General features: G+C 40.9%; 1 protein-coding gene across 5 annotated transcripts in view; it reads left to right on the forward strand.

Moving 5' to 3' along the window:
- The window catches only part of PCGF5 (polycomb group ring finger 5), a 63,544-nt gene that overhangs the window by 42,416 nt on the left and 7,059 nt on the right, over positions 1-14,069 (forward strand). For 4 of the 5 annotated variants that reach the window (XM_075841221.1, XM_075841222.1, XM_075841224.1 and 1 more), the window contains exons 6-9: positions 368-510; positions 2,326-2,424; positions 7,620-7,709; positions 13,426-13,506. In XM_075841221.1, the coding sequence (XP_075697336.1) occupies positions 368-510; positions 2,326-2,424; positions 7,620-7,709; positions 13,426-13,506 (413 nt within the window). The remainder of the gene's footprint in view (positions 1-367; positions 511-2,325; positions 2,425-7,619; positions 7,710-13,425; positions 13,507-14,069) is intronic. The other variant, XM_075841225.1, reaches the window with a different exon arrangement.

Here is a 14,069-nt window from a genome sequence, read left to right on the forward strand (position 1 = left end):
TTTACTCTCTGATACGAATTCAGCTATACCAATTATGTATTGTTTTTTTTGGGTGGGTTCTTTTGAGGTTTCCATGATTTTTGATGGCACCAATAGCGCAGGATGCACCTTTATTCTTGCTGTCAAAGATGACGGGAACCCCGACAGAAACACATTAAAGTTATTGAGGTCCATTTGGATCTGTTGGATAACGGATCCGTCATGGCTTCAGTTAGAAACCGAAACTATGTGTAAACATAGCGTTCGTGACATCATTAGATTGAACAAATTGATTTGGCATGAATATGGGTATCACTGTTGAACTTTGTAGTTTTTAGTACCAGTTTACTTCTATAAGTACATTCACAGATGCATTTATTCAATACAGATGGGCTTCCAAATAACAAAAGACTTAAGAATGATGAAGATGAAAATGATGAAAACAAAGACTACCACAGAAGCGACCCACAGATTGCCATCTGTCTGGACTGTTTACGTAATAATGGCCAGTCTGGTGACAACATAGTAAAGGTACTCCTTGATATTTTTTTTTTGCACTATTGGATTTAAATGCAGTCAAATTATCACAGATGGATTGAAATATAACACACAGATAAATACGAACCCAATTTTAGGGATATGCACATGTGGGCGTCGTGAAAGATACTGATCAGATGTCAGCAATTTACATTTTTATGGAATTCTGTGGTTGTAAAAAAATTACCTTCAACTCTGTGCACATCATGTTTGTAGGCCTACGTTTAATGTAAACGCAGGGAAAAGCTCCTAATGTATACATTAAACGTAGGCTGTGACGGATGCCAAAACAGTGGCACCCATTACCATAGAGTTTAATTGGTATACGTTAAAAGTATGCGTCATGAACTCTCATGATCCTGTTTATGATGATTACGTTAAACGAATACATCTATGATGGCAGATGCCACTGTTAGACATCCGGTTAACGCATATGTTGCCCATAGTCTATAATGTTATCCGTTTAATAAATAAAGGCTATTGAAGAGCCCATGACGTATACATTAAACATATACCTGGGACATGTGACATACTTCGTTCATAGACTCCCATGTTAAAAATAAAAAAAATGTATACTGCGCGGTATACGTTTTCTGTGGGATCCCTCAGGATCAAAATGCGTAGTCTACAATGATATTCCAGCCTCAAAACAGGAAAAGGTATTTTGACGTATGCTTGCCCGACGATGGCCAAAAGGACACCCTTTTAGCCGCCTTCTGGTTAATGGAGCCCTATGTACACGCTAAACGTAGAACCAAAACGTAGTGTGCACAGAGTCTGTAGGGCGCCTGTCAGATCTTTCCTCTTTTTTTTTTTTTTCACTGGCTTCTCTATCAGGTAGTTCCTGGGTTTACTGCTTATTGTTTTTATACCTTACCAATTGCAATGTGCTGTTACTGAGCATTTGGAAGTAAATAATCTTCTAGAGAAAAAGATCATGCAAATAGGCAACTCTTTTTAGGCACATTATAATATGGATAGAAAAAAAATGATTGTTCTTTAACACATTTAACAATTATCCTATATTTACAGAAAGTTATAATCCGCTCTGGGGGTTTCTAAAGATCCATAGCCAATGGGCTTTGTGCATCAGTTATGTGCTGGCAATGGGCAGGTTCCAGGATGATAACAAAGAAGAATAGCCTGTTAAAAAGCTGGAAGTTCGAGACCTAGCCTAAGATTTGTACTGTCATGCGGTTATCTTTTTATCCTAGTACTCATCCTACTCATCCTACCACTTAGAGATTTTACTCCAAAATAGCTCTGCAAAATATATATTAACCATTTGTGCTACAATTTAGTAGCATTGGCGAAAAGTGTGCGTGGCTTACTGCTTGGTTAGGATTTTGCCACTTTTATAAAAGGCAACTTTGTTAAGAAGTCGCAAAAAGGTTGCAAATGCAAAAAAAAGGCATGTATCTATTCCGTACAGACCCTGATGTGGAAAAAGTGGCTTAATTATAGCCAGTGTGAAGGTTTATGGCAGTGATGTATGTTATCACAATTTAGTGCAACTTTTTTAACTCCAGGTAACCATTAACATATGTAAATTCTATATATTTTTTCTATGTCACAGGTCGCCATAGCATTTAACGTAGACATTAGCTGAAATTACACCACTTTTGATAAATGTGGGTCACTGTGTGGAGCAAATCTTTATTAACGTCAGTTTCTTCAAACATGCGTCCCGTATTTAATGTGTGTATATAAATTCACTGTGATTCACAGCCGCCATAGCTTAATGAAAAGGTCCACCTTGTGATTACAGCTTTACTCTTTTAATAAGTTGTTTTTTGTTTGTATTTGTAGGGATTGATGAAGAAATTCATTCGCTGTTCAACACGCATAACAGTTGGAACTATTAAAAAGTTTTTAAGCTTAAAACTAAAACTACCAAGTACATATGAGGTAAGAAGGTTGAAGGTTTAGAATGACATAAAGCGCTAGTGGTGCAGCACAAAGAGACCACGTGACCTAAACAAAGTTGTAACCGGGTTTTTACATGCAGTACCCAATCGCAGTTTTCCTCTAGCAGTTGTAGGGAAACTGCTAGGACTGTTTCTTAAGAAGAACCATAACCGCCATTACGGCATAACTGCGGTTTTCTCTGCGCAGTTGTGGCGTGACTTTGAGCCTCATCTCAATGCTAGGTGTAAACCTAGCTTTAAGATGCTTGTGGCCTTTTTTTTGTTTTGTTAGAATATAAATTCATATAACATACATTTATGCCAAAACCCCTTGTGGTCCACCCTCCTCCTTCCCCTCTGACCTGAAAAACCCCACTAAATGTATCACATATACTCGTGAACTTGTGTATTAGGGAGTTGCATTATCTGAAACTCCCTAATGAACTTTTAGGGTGCAGTCACATGCGGCATACTTGCTTTGTATTAACGCTGCAGAAATCTTTACAATGTATGCCTATGGGAAAAATATTTTGCAACACAAGAACTAGAGAAATCTAGAGTTGCAGAATATTTTTCCCACAGGCATACATTGTAGTTTTCCACTGTAGTTTTTGTATATTTTTACGCTGCAAAATACAAAGCACGTACACCACATGTGACTGCACCCTTAGTCTGGGTTCACACGACCATATTACATCCGTAATGGACGGAACGTATTTCGGCCACAAGTCCAGGACCGAACACAGTGCAGGGAGCCGGGCTCCTAGCATCATAGTTATGTACGACGCTAGGAGTCCCTGCCTCTCCGTGGAACTACTGTCCCGTACTGAAAACATGATTACAGTACGGGACAGTTGTCCTGCAGCGAGGCTGGGACTCCTAGCGTCGTACATAACTATGATGCTAGGAGCCCGGCTCCCTGCAGTGCGTTCAGCCCGGGACTTCCGGCCGAAATACGTTCCGTCCATTACGGACGTAACATGGTCGTGTGAACCCAGCCTTATTATCCAAATCCGTATCTTTACGAGCAGAAGACATTTGTGTTAGGAAGGAATTTCACAGAGCGCTTTGCTCGCGTTTTATTGTGTTTTTACTTCAGCTTTGTAGCGATTTTCATGAGCTCCTTCATTGCTGTCAAAATCACTGTAGTTTTACATTGTGGTTTTGGGCCATGTGGTTATATAGGTGAAGCACATTGAAACCATGTGCTTCACCTGTAATTGCACCGCCGTGGTGATTCTTGATAAAATGCATGCGTTTTTTACTCTGCGTTTTTCACAGAAATAAAGAAGCACATGAAAATTGCTACAAAATTGCAGTGAAAACATGATAAAAACGGCCTGTGGAATCCCAGCCTAACATGGTAAAACAACCACTAGTGGAATACAGGAGCAGCAGTGACATTTTCCACAGCAAATCCATTACGTGTAAACTTACCCTAAAAAGTATTATTTATTCCTTGCTGCTGCTCTCCCGTTTTACCTGAAACGTAACTGGTTCCTGACCACCGGCTGTATATAAATGGCCGGTGGTGGAGGTCCTTAAAACCCACGGGTTGGCTACCCGAGTGATCACTCGTGCAGCTGAATGTCGGGTGCCTGGCAGTCGGTGACTGCTGGGGACCCTGAAGAGAAGATAGAAGCAGCTTTCACGGCTTCTGTCTTATCTGACCCATGACTGGTCACATGATCACTGGGATGCCGTTAGTGGCAGGCTGCTGCTGGGTTTAACTAGACCCAGCACAGACCTATTCGTGACAATAGTCACTATAAGAGGGCTGATTTTCCCCTGTAACTCGGGTGTAAAAGAAAAAAAAAAGATTAAGTCCCACAAGTGACCTTTTAAGGGATAGACCATAATAATGAAAAATAAAAGTAAAATAAAATGCAACAAAACGAAATAATAAATACACATAAAATACCCAGTAGTAATAGCAGGGAAATAGGGGATGGGAGGAAACCTCCAGCTTACCAGCTCCACGCTCCTGCGTTCGAATATCGCCCGGATCTCCGCGACGGCACACGGCAGGTAATGAGAACAAAAGAGAGGATCCAGCGATGAGTGATATAAGTGGAGAAAACTCGGTTTCCACTTTATTGAAATATAAGCAAAAAAAAGCTCTAAAGAACACCAGGAGGAATGACAAGGTGGTAGGGATGGCAAGTAGATGAAAGCCTACGCGTTTCAAGCACTGACTGTGCTCTTATTCATGGCTAATTCGAGTAAAATACCCAGCCAGAAAAAAACATTCCCCATGCCAATCATTTGTCGTAACGCTAGCCCTGACCCATTTATCCTAAAATAGACATATAATATATCAAAATTGATAGTAGAAAATTACGACCACAAATGAAATATATATTTTAGTGTAAAACTATATTATTACCAGAAAAATAGCTGAAAAGTAAAAAATCTATTTTTTTTACTATTATTTTCATACTATAAGCCTGGAAATTCTAAAATAGCAAAAAGGATGTGTATAAAAATGATAACAAGAAGCCTGCCCTGTCTACGGAAAAACCATCGCTAGCCGAACAAATAAAAAAGTTATAGTTGTTTAACCCTTCCCGTCACAGCCAGTTTTTGGATTTTAGTTTTCATTTTTACTTTTTTTTTTTTTCATTTTTCCGTCAATAAAGCCATATTAGAGCTTGTTTTTTGCGGGACGAGTTGTACTTTTTCATAGCACCATTTATTGTACCATAAAATGTGTTGGGAAACTGGAAAAATGGCATGTTAACTTTATTCTACCAGTCAATACGATTATGGCGATAGCAAATATTTTTTTTATTTTTTATGTTTTACTAGTTTTACAAGGAAGAAACTAATTGTTTCAAAATAAAATTTTAGTTTTGTGGCCACATTCTGAGAGCCATAACTTTTTTTGTTTTTCCGTCAATTTAGCGGTATGAGGGTTTATTTTTTGCGGGGCAGGCTGTAGTTTCTATTGCTGCCATTTTTGGCTATATGAGACTTATGATCACTTTTTATAAAAAATCTTTGTGGGATATGAAGTGAGCAAAAAACTGCGATTCTGGCGGTTTTATTTTTTACAGCATTCATAGTGCGGGCTAAATAATGGTATATTGTAATAATTCTGACTTTTACGGATGCGGCGTTACCAATTTTAGGAAAAATGGGAAAAGGTTTTTTTGCATTTTTTGAAATATATACATAAATATATATATTTTTTTAATTTTTTTTTTTTCACTACTAAAAACTCCATTATACTTTTTATTCCACATTTTATTAGTCCCTGTGGGTGACTTGAACCAACGATCGTTAGATCCCTGGTACAATACACTGCAATATTAATGTATTGCAGTATGTTGTCTTTTTTACAGGCTCCTGTTAAGCCTTGCCAGAGGCAGTCCTGAGGGCCTTCAATAGGCTCCTGGGCTGCCATGACAACCATCGGCACCCCACGATCACTGTCTGAGGGGACGCCCTCTCTTTCTAACATCTTAGATGCTGCGATTGTGATTGATCACAGCATTTAAGGAGTTAAACTGCCAGGAACAACGCAATCACTGTTCCTGGCAGTTAGTCCCGGGTGTCAGCTTTAACACATAGATGACACCCGCTGCGTACGAAGCGGGCTTAGCGGATGAGCCCGCTCCAAATATCACCCCCCGCACCACAATGTGCTATTACGTAGTGGTGCGGGAACAGGTTAACGCAAGCTAAAAATGGCTAAACGGTGTCTGGTCCCGAAGGCTCAAAATAGCCTGGTCCTGAACTGTTTAAAGGGGTATTCCCATCTAGGACATTTATGGCATATCCACAGGATATGCCATAAATGTCTAATAGATGTGGGTCCCGGCTCTGTGACCCACAGCTACCTCTAGAACAGGGCCTCCTGATCTCGCTCCTACTTTCTCCCACTGCCACTGGGCTCCGACCACTGAGTTATGAGGTGGCCGGGAGTACGGAAGCAGCCGAGCTTGCTGGGTTACGCTGTTTCCGTAACTGCCTTATAAGTGAATAGGAGTTTATGTACTCCCGTCTACCTTGTCAGTCAGCCGGAGAGCAACGACAGCGGGAGTAGGGGGGGGGGGTCAGGGCACCCTATTCTAGAGATAGGGGCGGGTCTCAGAGGTGGGTGTCTATTGGACGTTTATGGCATATCCTGTTCTAATATAAAGATTAAAATGAATCTCCTGTATCTCCCAGCCCACCATTTCTATCTCTGTTCTTGAGCATGCTTGGGTATTCTACTGCACAGCTGAAACTTGTTTGTGGGGTCCCTAGTATGTTGAGATACCAATGCACAGTTGATCCATTGTCTTATTATCATTTTGCCTTACATAAGACTGCTGTGACTTGCGAGCTTGAGCCGTAGTGTGCAGAATTGTACAGTTGTGTGTAGAGACCTCAGATGAGCAGATTCAGCAGCCAGGTTATATACTTACTTAAATAAACCTTTTTTACTATTCTTTAAGGAATCATTCTAAACAAATAATGGCATTTATGTGGAATATAACAATTTACACCCACTACCCAAAGCTTACTTACCTAAAGTCTGGCTTTTATAACATTTCGCAGGTCTGCCTACCCACTGTCTGTTTTTAGGCGATGTCTCAGGGGCATCAGGTTTCAGTACACAACACCGTTCTTGTCTCAGAAACAAAGACAGTTGACATACATAGATGATATCTTAGCTTCTGCCTACTCCTGTTTTTACAGGACAAGCTTTGTGGTATCAGTAATAGTTGTAAATTAAAGTCCACGAGTTGTGCTCTTCACCAAGTTGTTAAAAAAAAAAATATTTTTTAAAAAGTTGTCTTCCAGCTGTCCCAGACTTCTGAATAGCAAATCTGTCTAGTTATAGGGGATTTGCTACAAATTAAATTTATCACTTATCCACAGGACAGGTGATCAATATCTGATCAGTGGGGGTCCGACCACTGGACTGGGACCCCCACCAATCCCGAGTCCCTGTGTGCACCGTTTAAATGGAGCGGTACTGCGTATGCTTTACCACCGCTTCATTCATTTTCTAAAGGGCTGCCGGAGATAGCCAAGCGCCGTCACTGGAGGCCCCATAGAGAGTGAATGTAGCGGCGGATGGGGTATCAGAGGAAAAAATAGATTTGGGGAGGAACCTAGAGATAAGACGTGTAATGTGCATCCAGGATGAGTGAGAGGTGAGGGTGCTCCATTGTTGCGCTACTTACATTAGCTTTTATTTTGCAGCTGGATGTACTATGCAATGGAGAAATCATGGGAAAGGACCACACGATGGAGTTCATATATATGACGAGATGGCGACTAAGGGGTGAAAATGTAAATATGTTCTCTTGTTAACTTCTGTTTCTTTTTATGTGTATCTGTAAAAACATAGAATAAAAGGACATTGTAAAATACTATTTGAATTATTGTGTCCCCTGCCACCAATGTCTCCTGCGCGTTTTCTAGGCTGCAGTGACTTTGCGTCCATAGTGACCTAACAACCTGTAATTGTGTCATTGGTTGCCACGAGATATTACTACAGACAAAACATAACCGCAGCCTTCTATGTTTGTACAACAAGTTCGTGTGAAGTTACGTCACTATGGAAGCAGTGGCCTGGTTACGACACAGGAGCAGCAGACACCAGTGGCGGAGTACACAAGTAGATAAGAGATGAGAACTATATTGTGAAGCATTTTATATTCTTTACAGATACAAGGTTCTTTTTACAAAAATATGTCTGATTAACCCTTTAAAGTTTTACTCTACACTTAGGCCCCATGTACACGGACGTGCTTTTGCGGCCGCAATTCCCCCGAAAATCCACAGGAGAATTGCAGCCCCATTCATTCTTATGGGCCCATGCACACGACCGTGGTTTCCACGGTCCGTGCATGGCCCAGGAGCCTGGACCGCAGAAAGAACGGACATGTCTTATTACGGCCGTGTTCTGCGGTCCAGGCTCATAGGAAATAATGGACGCGGCCATGTGCACGGCCTACGATTTGCGGGCGGCTTGCGGGTGACACTCCGCGGCCGGCCGACCCGAAAATCACGGTTGTGGACATGGCTACGGTCGTGTGCATGAGGCCTTACTATTAAAAAATGTATTGTGGGTTGTTGGAGCATCTGTATGTATGTGTACACGTCACGGGTTGGAGGGAGTTCCCATGCTGATTTATCTAGTAAGCGGGTGGGGCACCGATCATGTAATAATAAACATGACAATATGAACAAACTTTATTACATAAAGGTCCCAAATCAGTAAACAACACACACATTTCTTATCCCCATAACCGTTACCATACAATGTTTATGATGAATGGTGTAATAAAATAAAAAAATGTCGGCATTGCGTTTCCGCCATAATAAATGAATATACATTAAATCCAGTTTATCTAGCAAAACTTCAACTAGTCCTCAGATACTTGAACAAAAAAGTTATAAATGAGAGTTGGCAGCTGCACAATTTAGTAAATCTCATCCATAGGTTGCTACAAACGCCTTCTGACAGACCGCATTTATCAGTGAGTGTCTGACTACAGAATGCTGTAGTCAGTGGGGGATGGGCTGCCACATGGAATTTCCTCTCAGAATCCTTTCTAAAGGCCGTTAACACTTTTCACTTTTTCTATGCCACCAATTAACGCTCCCAAATTTGTTACGAACATAAGATGGGCCTTAATATGATTACAACTATTCTACTAGAAACTGTTTTGCACAAAATTCAATCCTACTAGTAACGTTGTCTGTAGGAAATCTCAGAGGACCACCATTTACATGTAACCATTAGATGATGATAATTTTTATGTAAGGCCCTGTTCACATCCCGTTTGGACTACTGTACATTTGATGTATACGGTGGGTAAAACTACCAAAGTATACGTTAAACGTAGGCTGTGATGGATGCCGTAGGCCATAATGCTATTTGTTTAACGGATATGTCATGAACTCTCATCACCCTTTTTATGACGTATCCATTAAACCGATATCATTATGGTCTGAGTGATCGATGTCACTGTTAGGCATCCGTGTCAAGTTTCCAAACCGGATAGGCTATAATGACAATAAAGCCCTATGGACACGTTTAGTGTGTACACCAGGACACAAATACCAAAAACGTGATGTGAACAGGGCCTAAGATGTTATTTTTATCATCTATTTGTTTTGTGTATTTATATTGGGTAATTAACAATTGTTACATGTAAACGGCCTTAAAGAGGCTCTGTCACCAGATTTTGCAACCCCTATCTCCTATTGCAGCAGATAGGCGCTGCAATGTAGATTACAGTAACGTTTTTATTTTTAAAAAACGAGCATTTTTGGCCAAGTTATGACCATTTTTGTAGTTATGCAAATGAGGCTTGCAAAAGTCCAAGTGGGTGTGTTTAAAAGTAAAAGTCCAACTGGGCGTGTATTATGTGCGTACATCGGGGCGTTTTTAATACTTTTACTAGCTGGGCGCTCTGACGAGAAGTATCATCCACTTCTCTTCAGAACGCCCAGCTTCTGCCAGATCACGCTGTGACGTCACTCACAGGTCCTGCATCGTGTCAGACGAGCGAGGACACATCGGCACCAGAGGCTACAGATGATTCTGCAGCAGCATCAGCGTTTGCAGGTAAGTAGCTACATCGACTTACCTGCTAAAGCCGATGCTGCTGCAGAATCAACTGTAGCTTCTGGTGCCGATGTGTCCTCGCTCGTCTGACACGATGCAGGACCTGTGAGTGACGACACAGCGTGATCTCTCGAGAACACGCTCTGTGTCTGCACTGCCAGAAGCTGGGCGTTCTGAAGAGAAGTGGATGATACTTCTCGTCAGAACGCCCAGCTAGTAAAAGTAGTAAAAACGTCCCGATGTACGCACATAATACACGCCCACTTGGACTTTTACTTTAAACACGCCCACTTGGACTTTTGCAAGCCTCATTTGCATAACTACAAAAATGGTCATAACTTGGCCAAAAATGCTCGTTTTTTAAAAATAAAAACGTTACTGTAATCTACATTGCAGCGTCTATCTGCTGCAATAGCAGATAGGGGTTGCAAAATCTGGTGACAGAGCCTCTTTAACACTCGTCGTTCTGATCTTGCTGGCCCTTTTTATTTTTAGTTTTTCTTTCACAAAAAAAAATCACTAAAGGATGTGGTAAAAATAGGAAGGAAGTTTATTATGTCTGCCTCTAGGAGAGAGCAGTAAAGTCATTGAGGCTCTGGTCGCAGAATTAGGATGCTGTGCAATTTTTAACAGTAAATACCATTGAGGTTATCACAATAAAGTATTTTTTCCCCCCGAAGGTGAGGGTGAGATTAAGCTTTTGACCTTGTACACACGAGTTTTTTGGCACAGAATCTGCGCCAAAAAGATGTCCGAAATCGCCCCCATTGATTTCAATGGGAGGCAGGAGCATTTTTTCTCCCCAGACGGCTTTTGGCCGCTCGCGGGAAAAAAAAGCAGCATGTCCTTACTCGCCACGGTTTCACGCCTCTGACCTCCCATTGAATCAATCGGAGGCAGAAAAAACCTGTGCCGCTTGTTTACGAGTGTTTTTGCCAGCAGTCCTTGCATTAGCTTCAACGGCTGTGGCTAAAAACGACGTGAAGACCGCGAAAAAAAAAACACAGGCAGTTTAAAATCTGCCTCAAAATTCCTGAAGGAATTCTGAGGCAGATTTTTTTCTGCCTGCAAAAAACTCAGTGTGAATAGAATCTTTATGTCATCTGAGAGATTGCCTGTTCTGTGCCAGGACAATACTGAATCGAAGCTTTGACAAGATACGTCAGAGCCTTAAAAAGGAAGCTGGTAGAGGTGTTAGAAAAGAGGAACTTGTAGAGTTATATTTATTACGTTTACAAGAATACACATTGGTGAACAGGAACAATAAAACTCATAATTTAACAAAAAAAAACAATTTCTTAACATCGCACTGCTCAACAGCACTTTGAAGTAAAATTGATATTATGTTTTTTCACTGGCTAGGGTTGTCAATTCTTATGGTGTTAGTGAGTGGAAACATTGCCCATTGCTGGAATCCTGTCTTGCTCACACAGCCAAAGGTTTCATTAGAAGAGACATATCAGATACACTGTAATGAGTCATGCATCTGCGCAAAAAGCTAATTTTCTAACATTCACTGACCGCAAGCAGATGTCTTGAAAATGGTAAAGGAAATGTAATTCTTTTAAACACCATTGTACTAGAATACATTGACATATCTTTTTACTACATTCGTTTAGACTCTTAATGGTACATAACTATGTTATTGGGAGAGAGGGATGTCCAACTTCAATGGTTCAGATAAGTGCTAGAGTAAGATCATAGAACTTGAAGGCGCAGCTATAAAACATTTACACCTAAATGAATGAATAAACGATATTTGAACGTTCAACGCTTTCACAATAAGGCCCCATGCACACAATCGTAATTTTGATCCTCTATCACAGGCCCGTAATTGCTGATCATAGTACGAATCCATTAATTTCTATTGCTCACGGATACCTTCCCGTATATTTACGGGAAGGTGTCCGGGCCATAGAAAGGATCCGCAGAAAAATAGGACATGTCCTATTTTTTTAAATTTATGGACCATACTTCTATACTTTATAATGAGAGCACGGCCTGCACATGCAGGTGACTGTCCGTGGCTGTCGATGCCAATAATAACGGACCCTGATTATGGCTACGGCCGTGTGATAGGGGCCTGACAAAGGATGGTTATTATTGGGAATACCTAGAATTGTTTGGATTTGCATGAAAATATGGGTTTGTGCTGCTGAACCAGAAGGGTGGCGAATAGTTAGCCATTCAAAATTTCGAAATGACAGATGACATCTGTCTAAAGAAAACTGTTTCTTCACTGCAGTACCAGTGACAGCACTGCTCTTGTCCATATGGCAGTATTTGGTACTGCAGCTCAGCTCCATTACCAGCACAGCTGTATGGACTTAGACAGCACTGTGTTGGGTGCTGCTATTTGGGGTTAGATTCAAACAGGTCACATATTGAATGGATATCTTAACGGGTTTTGCTACAATTGACATTTATTATCTATCCACAGGATAGGTGATAAATATCTGATTGGTGGGGGCCCTACTGATCTCTAGAACGGTAAACCTAAACTACCTGTTACGCCTCACTCCACCCCACACAGTGAACTTAAATGGAGCGGTGTTCAAGCTTGTGCCCTGCTGCTCAATTCATTGTCTATGGGGCTGATGGAAACACCCGAGCACTATACTCTGCTGGCTGTCAGTCTGAAAGGCTTTGAATGGAGCAGCACCTTGAAAGCTCAAACACCACTCCATTCAAAGTTCTTACTGAGGTCATTCAGTGAGGAAGAACAAGGGGCTCAGGACCCCCTTTCTAGTAATCGGAGAGGGTCAATGCCCATTATTGGAAACAACTTTTTAAAGGATTTCTCGGAAAACCTCTTTAAATGAAAAAATTCTGTCTGCTGCAGCCACCACTAGGGGGAGTTTACTACATACAGCGTTATACAGATCCTATTGAACTCCATAGTAAATCCGTATGCAGTAAGTTCCTAAGCGTTCTCTATTTGTGGCTGCAGGCAGACAGAATTTTATCATTTAACTCTATGGCTGTGTTGGGAGAAGCAGGAGATTTGGAGCTCAGCCGACCATATGTCTCTAGATCAGTGGAAGTCTCAGCTGCCGGACCTCCATTTGTATGCTAGAGCTCGGATTATGAATAACACACTCTGTACGGCGGCCACGATAATGTAGAAGGGAAGGGCTGTATAAAAAGAAGATCTTTTTATTAGGTCTTTTATGCATATCCATCCAGTCATTAGACTGGTACATGCACGATCTTTCCTGGATTCATGAATCATACATTGAGACGTATTCTGTAGATGTCACAGTCATTATTTCTGGCAGTTGTTTTATGTATTTGGTGAAATGTACAAAATATTGATCTATTCTCCTTCTGCTATGAAAGTCATATTTGTAGAACATTTTTTACAGATCATTCATTTCTACATGCAGTTGTGGATGTCTTGTTCTAATAAACACATAATCTCCTTCACAGTTTCAATGTCAGAACAATTCGACTGCACTACATATGTCTCTCAGTGATATTGCTCCTGTTGTTTCCGAGACATCCTCAACCGTATGTATAAATCTAGTTTTGTTTTTTTAATACAACACACTTGTAATCTGTGTACACTTTTTATAGCAATTCTGTAATATTTTATACTTCAGACTGTTCTATCATACATTCTGTGGTGCCCCTGCCCCTGTCTCATAAACACAACCTCGTCCATATGCCCTATCAGGTCACATAGGTGTCATAGAGGTGGTTACCCGCTCTATGGGCCAGAATAAAGAGCTGCTCTGGCAGACCCAGCCACCCAAGCATTACATGGTCGGCCCTTCATTTGAATGGCCGACATGTAATGTTACATGCTACAACGCAGATATCCCTGGTAATATTCGCTGATTGCCGTTAATCTATTCAAGTATGCTAATCTGGCAAATCTGCTAATCTGGCACTTGTTTCCAGCATGTAACTGCAGTATAATGTGGTAGTTTAAAGAGGCTCTGTCACCAGTTTATCAATTCCCTATCTTCTAACTAATCTAATAAGCGCGTTGCTGCTGATAACTACAGTGTGATTTGTTCTAAAAAAAAAATTATTATTTGCAAAATTATGAGCATTTTTCTAAATATGTA

This window comes from Rhinoderma darwinii, chromosome 11 (genome assembly GCF_050947455.1).
Source record: "Rhinoderma darwinii isolate aRhiDar2 chromosome 11, aRhiDar2.hap1, whole genome shotgun sequence".
Taxonomy (NCBI): domain Eukaryota; kingdom Metazoa; phylum Chordata; class Amphibia; order Anura; family Rhinodermatidae; genus Rhinoderma; species Rhinoderma darwinii.